General features: G+C 37.4%; 1 protein-coding gene across 1 annotated transcript in view; it reads left to right on the top strand.

Moving 5' to 3' along the window:
- The window catches only part of PRKCE (protein kinase C, epsilon), a gene marked incomplete at its 5' end in the record, with an annotated part of 55,579 nt that extends 46,572 nt beyond the window's left edge, over window positions 1-9,007 (top strand). The window contains one exon of the mRNA XM_009320925.1: window positions 8,050-9,007. Coding sequence (XP_009319200.1) covers window positions 8,050-8,196 — 147 coding nt within the window. The remainder of the gene's footprint in view (window positions 1-8,049) is intronic.
- Window positions 9,008-10,836: the final 1,829 nt, after the last annotated feature.

Below are 10,836 nucleotides of genomic sequence, written 5' to 3'. Positions count from 1 at the left end.
TCTATGGCCTGTAGTGCAAACCATTCTAGTGTGTAGCTGAGTCTTGGAATGATGCTCCTACTATACATGCTTGCTATTACCTTTTACGCTGTGGTGTTTCTTTGCATTTGGTGTCGCAAGGCACATGTCCGTTCCTCCTTGATAGAGGAGGGGCTCAGAATCAGAAGATACTGCTATATATTTATAATTTCATAACATATTCAGAGAGGCTTTCATAATGTGTTACTTTTCTGTAATTGAGTGGGATAGGTGACTGTAGGCAGAATAAAACATTGGAAAGTCAGTCGGTCAGTATCTATTCAGGATACACAGCAGAGGTGTGAGTCTTGAAATATTTCATTACATCATTCACTTATTCACTAGCATCAGATTTTCCTTAATTTATTCCTTGTCTTTGTGATTGCTTAAAGAATGAAAAGCAAAGTAAATCTATTGATCTTTTACAGAATAAATCTGGTCAAATATCTCAGTGCACTGCTAGACTATCAGTATTTAGGTAATTTTTCAGTGATTTATGTGATGTCTCCTGGAAGCCACTGGAATTCTAGGGACGTGTGCCGTAGACTTACTAGCTCTCCTGCATCACTTTTTTCTTTTCTTTGCAAGTCAGCTCCATTTTCTGGCTGTAGCCAGTCCTTTGTGCTAAAGTGCCAGTTATCAGGAAGACAAAAAGGCTTCTACGCATGTATTTGAGGACTCACCAGCAGGTGGTTTAGCATGTTGCAGATGCACCAGCCCTGATTACTATAACTCTGCTGTAACAACAATGGTTAAAATGCAATTTCAGGAGAACACAACTGAAAATGGCCTAATCTTGGATGTGTGCCAGGATGTAAGAGGGGAGGTGACATTGGTGATCATGACCTTAGAGCAGTTGAGGATATCAGTGGAGGCTTGCCAATATAATGTGAATTAGAGAGGCGTACATATAAAATCTACGCTGCAGAGTGGATCATAAAATTTGCAATAGGAATTGCATTGTGCAGAGGAAGGGTATTTGCATATGATTGTTCCATTACTTTCTCTTCTCATATTTCCTCCCCACCCCACGAAGAAATATAAAATTGTTTCCCATGTAGTTAAACAATATAGTTTAACTACAAATATTGGGAATATAGTGTAGAAATATAGGGAAAAATATAGTGTAGAAATTCAGAAGTTGGCACACTTCCCCTGCAATTTTTTTCACTCTAAAAAATGTGTGTATTCTGCCATAGCATAGCTTATGTGCAGCGGTTATGTCATGATTAAGTCCTAATGGAGGCAAGCCCTGATAAGGTGGACAAGATGGATCTTGAGGCTAAAGGACTAACCACAGGTGGGAAGCTGTAGTGCTGACCTCCCCTGCAGCTCCTGTGAAATCTATCTCCATCGATGTTTTACACAGAGATAACTGTTGTGCTTTAGCAATCAGACTATGAACAAAGCAGGTTTGGTATATATACTTTAGTGCTGTGTACTCGTTTATGCTAAAACCATACCCAGGTATGGCCATAGGGGACAACGGTTTTGCAGCAACGTCTTCTGGGTGAGGTTCATTGCCCAGACTGGGAACATGGGGTGGTTGTCAGTGAACCTGCAGAGCTTTGGTTTTGTTTGCCTTTCTGTTTGTTTTGTTGTGGTGGTTTTGGGGTGTAGGATAGGAGGAAGGCTGTGCAAAAGTGAAATACTAAGGCTGGCATCCTGGCCATGTAGTCATTATATGTTTGTACCCCCTAATTGTTTAGGTTATTCCTCCTTCCTACTTGACCCATTTCACGTTCCCAGGAAAGATACATACTGTTTCAGTATAAAGGTGGTTTCAGTTTACTGGATCACAAATGATCGCTTTCAAAACTCATAGTTCTGTGAATTAGCTTGGTGTTTATTAAATATTTGTGTACTTCCATAACAGATTAAATTGTGGACTGCATAGGTTGGCATGCTTTTCAAATACTGTTTTGCTATCTATTAAAATCTTTATTGAGTGTTTTTTTTCCCACTTCTTTCTCTTAATTTGGTGTTGTCCTTTACATCTAATGAAAGCATAATCTAGGAGCACAAAATCTCACCCTCCACTTGGAAATAATGAATGTTGGTACACTTGTAAAAACTACTTGGATTCAAAACCCTTTTTATCATCATAACCTTCAGTTGAATATACTGCAGCTCATGTCTGATCTGTTGTAACTCTTCCATATGTGATAGAGCAATTAACATGCTGAAAAAATTTAATAACTTGTGAAGTTATTAATAAATTCTGAAATAAGATAACATATATTTCATATCTTGTGAAATAACACATTCTAGGAAATGCTTCTATTACTGATACAGATTCTCAGGGCATGCAAATACTGTAAAAAGGCATCACCCGGATAAACAGAAAGACAGGCCTGAAGTGTTCTGCTTCTCAGCACGTTTCTTTCACAGTATTCCTACTAAATTTCTGTATATATAGAATGAGTTATGTGTGAAAGTGAGCACTCATTACAGTTGGTCTCAACTTTTTAGAAACTACTACACCTTTATGACAAGAGATGCAATCATTGGTGCAAAGTGTTCTCTGCCTGTGCTGCGGTTTTTGTTATCATAATAAAGAGAGGTGAATGAGAAGACAGTGATATGTGAGGTTAGCCACATAACCTCGTGTTTCAAACCAGTTTGTTTGATGTCTTGAGTTTCCATTTCTCGTGAACAAAATAATCTGAAAATCTTATCAGTGACGAGGTAAATACAAAATATTCAAACTCTGATCATCCTGATCTAAGAATTTCTTGATGATACTGTGTCAAATGCGGGAATTTTTTATTTCTTACTGAAGCAAAATTCTGGATAAAATTAAATGATACCATGTAATACATATGAGAAGGTGCGACTCTTGCTGCATGTCCCGTTCCTGCTGCACTGCTGTCCCGTGCCCCTGTAGCTGCACACCGAAAGCTGCAGCAGCTCCCTGCCCAGATTTAATGTGCCTGTCGCATGTTTGATGTGCTGCCGATACAGCCGGGCACTGCACTGGGAGGCTTCTCTGGTGAAGCTCCCCAAATGAATGTCAAACTCCAGGATTTCACTGTGGGCTTGAAAATATATGAAGAGGCATCAGGCATTGCTATTGACAGAAAATTGCAGTGGAGTAAAGTTAAAGATGTTTCATTCAGTGATATAGAAAGGCCAATCTGCATCTGCATTTCCGTGCTGACAGTATCTCAGACTGTGAAAATCATGGATGAGCTTTGTATACATTTTGTGCCAAAAGGTCCACTTAATGAAAGATATCATAACACAATAATTTTTTCTTCCAACATACTGGTTCACTGTTCTAATGATCATTTCTGGCCTCACTTGTATTGGCTGTGTGTTCTCGATTAGCTCCTCTTTCTACTAGTCTAAACAGAAATCTATTAATTGATTTAAAGAGGATTCCTACAGTTATATTTAAACAGCATATTGTGAATCTGTAGGAAAATCAGACTAAAATAGAAAACCTAGGCTTTTGTGGCCGCATTGTTTTCTAGCCACCACCTCCATCTTTCTTTCACCTCCTCTAAGTAGGCTTTGAACCCGCTGGGCAGTTCCAGCCCAATTTAGTGGAGCCATTAAGCTTGTAAAGGACTAGCAGAAAATCACCAAAACTCTTTCAAATTAAATGAAAATAAATAATGGATTAGAGACAGATGCCTCTTAATGCCTCCAAGCTGGAGAATTAATTTAATCCTTGTTAGGCGGAAGAGAGTCCACTGGGCATCTTGGCCTCATGACACAGCTGATGAGGTGCCCAAGCTTTGCTGAGTTCCCTGGTTTGGAACATCCTCTGTCAGGTGCCTTCTTGAAAAGATTTCTGTGGCTTTTCAATACCAAAGGCTCCTGGCGCTCACATTTGGTTCGTGTGATTAATGGAAGGAATGGCAAGTTCTAACTTTCTTAATGTATTTTCAGTGATAAGGACATCAACTTAGATTTCTTTTTTTCACTGTTGCAATTCATATAGTGTCATTTAGTAATCATTAACAGACAAGGTTGGTAGTTCTTGACACTGGAAAGCTTATTAAGCATGTTTTGGAGGTTTTTTTAAGCTTGAGTCTGTGACTGCACATAGAAAATTAATTTTTCATGGAAATGGTAGTGAAAATAAACCCAGTTCAGAAAACCACTGTTTAATGTGTGCTTATTAATAGCATATGAAGTTCTTTTAATATTTTAGTAATTATGTGAAGAGATTTAAGAAAAAAAGTATTTTGACTCATAAGACAATATTCCTTTGTCTGAAGTTGTATGGTCCAACTAGGAAAGCTGATTAAATGGTGTTTTATGAAGAGCTAGTCTTTTAAAATTTCCAATGTCTTTAGCTCTTCAAACAGAAGCAGTAATCTTTGAATAGAATAAAACACGACTTTGACTTAAAAATTGTCATCCTCGATGGGTAGTAGGTCATGTTAATATTTATTAATTCAAGGGGTTCTATTTCTGTAGCAGAAGTGTTACATTTAATCAGATCATATCACCGGCATGAAGCAGGTCCACCATGTCTCCCAGGATAAGCAGGTCACACTAGGTCAGTGCTCAGACAGGAGACCTATGAAGCATTCACACTGCTGGAAAAAATAAAAGATCATCTAGCCGGCACGTTTTCTGCGCAAGAGGTAGTGAGTCACTATTCCTTCTCACTATCAGAGATACCGTGCTGGTGGAGAAGCCATCTTTCAGATGAGGTTTAGAATTGGAGTCATGTCATTTTTAGTCACTAAAAGTGCTGTGGCGCTGCTGCTGCTCTTTGTCAGACGGAGACGGACTGCCCACATGCTGCCTGCAGTAGAGCAGTTTCAGTGTAGTGTGGAATTTGGCACCTATTGTTGGAAGCTCTTGGGTAGCCGCTGTGCCCCTGCTCTCATGTAGCATTGATGCATGCTGAACACAAGGTGTTTGGGTAGTGTAGAGCGAAAAAAAAAAAGCATCTGAAACCTAGTCGAATTTCTGTGTGTTTGGGTGGACAGTTGTGGTTTTGGGGGTTCTTTTTTTCCTAATAACCCTAGTTTCTTCAGTCATCTGAAGTTGAGAAGTCTTACCTGGAAAAAAGTTTGAAAAGTTAAAAATAATGTATCCCAAAGTCTCAGAAGCTGCAGGCTAAATAAACAGAATGCCACCCATTTAATTACTGCATTTTTAATGATGCATTTGCAGCTAATCTAAAGATTTTTCCATTTTTCTTCGTGATTTTTTTGATGTTCAAAGGTGGATAATAGCTGCACTCTGTTTCCTTCATATACTCTCCTTACCTTGCGGATCTTTCTTTTCTCAGCTTCTCTGCTAGGAGACAGCCACAGCCCTTCATACCTTCATCCTGAGCCCTCATGCTACAACTATATATTGGTTCATGCTGTTGGCCTATAGAGTATTCACAGTGCAAGTACATTAAAATAGCAATAGTAGCAGAAATGTGGCCAGACCTGTTTCGTCTTAGCAGATGGGGCCTTGCAAAATAGTCATTGCTTCAGGAAGAAAGTACCTAAGTTGCTAAGGAGGGTTTCTCAAATAAATCTTTCTTTTGAAAAGAAGCACTTATTATGAACTCTACCTTTTGTCTTCTATGGCTTAATCCACTCACTTTTGTTCCCTGTGATTTATTTAATCTCACTTCGTCAACTGGTTAGTTAGAGGCTTGCTAGCGTATCCTTTCAATCTTAGATTGCTCCATACTTGTCCTGTTAATAAATCGGGTGATTTACATCTATGTTGCCAAAAAGACATGGAATTGTTTTCTGAGAAAGTAGAAACTTCTATTTCCTTCTTTGGTCTTGAAGGCATATTTTAAGACATGCTAGGCTTTTAAATCTAAGCAAATACCTTTGGTTGTCGTTTCGGAAGTGTTTGGGATTTGAAGTTCTACTGGAAGTACAATTATTTTTAATCAATAGGATCTAGGTACACCAGTGTTGGGACAGTTTTTCAGATGTACTCATCTGCACTCTTTTTCACCTAACACCTTCACAAGTCTTAGTGATGGTTTTCTGGAAAAAGTAGCTATTGGGAATTAAATGCCCCTGATAGGCTTTGAGGAATTTGTCATCTTATTCTTTTAGCTTCAGCAATGAAATAACACTTATACGTTCAGTATGAAAACCTGAAAATAATATATATTGTATTTGTTCTCAGCTAGTCCAGACCTTATTTGCCCTGGATAGCTAGTGGTTAAAGTGTGAGTGTAGTCACGTTTCCCTTGCACATAACTACAGTTCTGAATTTGAATTCTACTTTCTACAAATATTCACTTACCTCCTGCTTTAGTGACTATGCCGGTAGCAAATTCATTGTGAGAGTGTGTGAAAATACTACGGTACAACATGGGGAACAAGAAGAACGTAGACGAAGTTGCAATGTAATACATTTAAAAATTCATACGGAATTTCATTCTTATTTTGCAGTATTTGCCCAAATGACTAGGAGAAAACATAAAAGCCCAAAGCCATGTCCCTCACGCTTTATGCAGTTCAGAGTATACAGGTCACATACACTTTATGTCCAGTCTTTATGTACGAAGTAAATATTACAAATGTAAACAATATAAGCGCATATATATGTATGCTTGTTAAGTCCATATTCCTTTGCTTTTAATGGAGTTTTGTAGATAGAGGATGTGGATTTTTGGTTGCCTGCACTTAGAAAGTACTTGGTTTACAAGTGACAGTCTCGTGCATTTATATAGACCTTTTTTTCCCTGTATCTATAAAGTTCTTACAAACAATGTAGGTTAAGGTTGCTACGACCATTTACAATTGTGAGAAAGAAAACTATTTGGTTTTAGTGCCTCAGTAGAGCTGATGAAGAAAATACATTTATATATATATTTTATAGTAAAATTTACCTACATTGAAGGAAGGCATATATCCCATTTGGAATACATTAATGTACTTTATGATGTATCACTTTATGATTTTATCATTTTACTTTGCAAGTCAAATAGCTGTTCTGTTTCTGGTATAATCTTCATCTCAGACATGTGCAGGATGGACACAAAGCTAGTTTTCAATGTGTCAGTGTGCCTCCATTAAGTATCACTCAGGTAACTATTAGATTTCATGAAACAAAGAGAAAAGAGACAGTGTAAAGGAAAATGCTTGTTGCAGTTCCATGAACCTGTACATGCCTGAAATACGCTGCTAACATGGAAAACATGAACAGTGCAGGTCTCAAGGGAATGACAATGGGGAATGTTTTCCCCTGTAGCCGTAAGTTTTTTTACATGTAGGTGGACCCAGATGGTCACTGTCGTGAGTGCCCTGAGGACAACAAGTCGGCCTCCCCAAGGCTGTCTCTAGTTAATATGCCTTATCCCAACCACAGCATGTACAGTTGCACTTTGTTGGCCCAACCTCGCTGAAAGAGCGAGGTGCTTTAGACTTCAGTGGGGAAATCCTGATGCCATTGAAATAAAGAAGAGTCCGGAGGTGGATTTCTCTGGAGCCAGATTTTCACAGTTTGCCGGGGTGCTCTGAATGACATTTGGCTGCATTAGGAAATCTGAGTTGCCAATGTGGAGCTCAAGGATTTCAGACTGAGAGCTGTTGCGAGATCTACATCTGATTTTAAAGCTGAGTGTAGCCAGATACAAAGAAATAGTTAACTTACAGTTGAAACAGTAGGCTATATTGTGGGGAAATCAATTAAATCAGTTCACTCTGTGCCACTGAAATGAGATATCATTATGTTCAAATCTAAGAGGAAACAGCTGTACCACCTACTATGCCAAAGCCTTTTTTAAACTAGTCCTAATCTCAGCTTCCTGCTTTATCATCATACTGCTATTCCTTCGCCTGTCAGAGACCCGTGAGTCTCTGGGAACTCATTTATAGTACTGCTTCTGTGGCCTCTCCTGAACTCATTTACAGTACTTGCTCCTGTAGCTTCTCTCATACGTCTGTTATTCTTTGTGTGAAGTAGCTCCTCTTTTATTTCAATCATTGCAGAAAATTCAGCCTTGGCGGGGGGTGGGGGGGGTGCGGGGAGAGGAGGAAGAGCAGCTTTTATTTTACTGTGCTGTTTTACCATTCACCTTATTTGTATTTTTCTTCTCAGAAAACCAAAAGGGATGTAAATAACTTTGATCAAGACTTTACACGAGAGGAACCAGTATTAACGCTAGTGGATGAGACAATTATAAAACAAATCAATCAAGAAGAATTTAAAGGGTTCTCTTATTTTGGAGAAGAACTACTGCCATAGACAACATTAGGCTGACAGATGAATGATGCTGCAAGAAGTGATTCTGAAGAGATTGTCAAATTACTGAGACTCAGTAGATCAAGAACTGCTTTTCTTACCCTGAGCCCATATCCCCAATTAAAGTATATATTTATTGTTTTTTTCCTTTAATCTTCTGACCTGAAAGCACTCTTAATTTCTGTCTCACAAAGCAATGCAAAATAATTTTGTATCAGAAATTGTAGATGTAACACACTGCCATATATTTGCAACTTTTCTTTTATTCCTAAGATCTCCCCAGAGGACAAAATTGCATCTTTTCCATGGAAAATGAAGGCGTGCTCTTAAAAGTGATTTAGCAGATCACGTTCTGTAATCATCATATATATTTAAGCTAAGAAGGTAGGAACTGTTTCTTCTGCACTGGTGGTTATGGTGAGATCTGCACTCAGATGTGGAACAAATAAGTAACATGTTGCCCTTTGGTAAGCAAAGAAGTCTGCCTTTGTGGAGGTGTAATCCTCAATTACGAATTTATTGTGGTGAGGTACAGACTTGAAATAAAGCTGTCCGGAAAAAGAAGCACATCAATTAAGGCTTTCAATGAAGTTCCTCATACAATTTATGGAAAACTCTTAGGAATAAGAAGAGTCACAAAGATAACTGAAATTCTATTTAAAGCAGAAAATAGATACTATATGGATAGTTATTAAAGGGCTAACGAATAAAAAGCCTATAGTACTTCAACACAGCTATATATAGGCATTTTGCTGTTTTTCAGGCAATTGGGTATACTATCCATGTTACCAAATTTAATATCCATTTAAATGAACCATTAATATAATGGCAAGCTTGAAAATGTTTACAGTTAATTTTACATAAAAAATTAATTATAAACATTATAAATTTGGCTTTTCCATTGTAGCTAAGTTGATAAATAATTTCTTATTTATATTTATTTTCTCAGCAGTGTGTTACTTTTGCACACTTTTACAAAACCATAATACTACTGTGTTTGTTGTTTTTTATGTTTAAAATCTAAAGAGAAATCTGCTTTTTGAAGACACAAAATAAGGCTACACCTGCATTATGTGGAAGTGTTTAAAAAACGGAAGATCAAACATTCACAAACTGACATTACTGAAAGTTGTAAATGGAATTTTTTTGTGTATTAATTGAAATGGTAACTCATGTGGACAATATTACTAATGTGAAGTTACCTCCTGTAGATACGCTAACAGTGTTATGTACTTATATTTCCAGGAGTACCCTGTGGTTTGGTTTGGGTTTTGTTTTGGGGGGGTTTTTTGTGTACATGTATCGCTGAGGTCATTTTATTATATATTTTACTGGACTGAGTGAGCGGTCATTGGAATCCATTTTAATTGTTGCACATGGATTTCCAGCTGCACAAAAATATATATACTTGTGATTGGCAAAGTGGCACTAAAGAAGCTTTTTTGCCTTTTGTACAGGTGAGATTTTGTATATAGTGTTTGCTGCAAGGCCTGTGGAATTCATTGAATATAGAGGTATCAACTGCTGCATGTTCAGGCATACTATTAAAATGTTAGTCTATGAAAGAATAATTATAATAATGTCCATGTGCAATACTCTTGTATGTGTATTGGTTCAAGTTACTGTCAGAGAGATGAGGTTTTTGTTATAAAAGATGTAGACATATATTAAGCTATACTAAATCTCTTGTATAGTTCTCTTCAACTCTATTATGACATGATAGAGCTCGGAAAGAGAAAGGAATGTTACAAATCGTGGTGGACAAAGTGTGAATCATTGGCTTTAAGAGAGAATCTCGGTCTCAAGCAGATGAGTTAGTTTGTGTCAGTTTTGCGTCTGGCTGCTCATAGCCTGTTACTGATGCCAACATTCAGTTCCATTTTGTTTTGTTTTTAAAACTCAGGTGTAATTATTATATATATTCTTATGATGATTTCAAAATATTAAATATTATGATATATCAATTAATGTGTTGTCTGGCCTACAGGTGTAATAATGGATCAAGCCTTTAGTTTAATTTAATTTATCTTCAGTAATCTTTTGTACTGGGAAAAGACTAGCTTCTGGAGCTGAGTACCAGCACAGAAACATCTTAATGATTGCATCATCTCAATGTTTAAATTTCTTTCTCTTTTAGAAATATATTGTAGAACTGCCCATCAATTTGTGTCTCGCCACTGGCTCTGTTTATTTCTCATCACGGTTAGCTTTTGACATCCAGGCAAGAACTGATCACAATGCTAAAGCGTTCTTTTCCATAGGTGAGTAGACTGGCTAGGAAGACAAGTTATCGGAGAGTGCACTACTGTTTGTACAACAAGAGGCCTTTACACAAAACTGAGCATTTATTTTGAAAGAATAAAAGCATCCCATAAAGCTTTTGTAAGCAAGCTACGTAGTCTGTATTCCTGTTTCTAACACGAAGATAATTAGCAAACGTTTGTATTTCAAGAGGCCTCGGCACCTGCAATGTTTGGTAGGATGCTAAGAGAAAAGTCAAGGAGATAAAAACTTTTGCATGGGCAGATATTTCTTCAATATAAATAGTTAGATCCTCTGCATTGGGTTTACGTCAGAAGGTTTGTCTGTTACCTTGAACATTTTTTAAAGATAATTCTTAAAAATGGACATTCTGTTACATTT

Source organism: Pygoscelis adeliae, unplaced genomic scaffold (assembly GCF_000699105.1).
Source record: "Pygoscelis adeliae isolate BGI_AS28 unplaced genomic scaffold, ASM69910v1 Scaffold233, whole genome shotgun sequence".
NCBI lineage: Eukaryota > Metazoa > Chordata > Aves > Sphenisciformes > Spheniscidae > Pygoscelis > Pygoscelis adeliae.
Note: the sequence above shows the minus strand (reverse complement) of the source record. Positions and strands in the feature narration are given on the sequence as shown.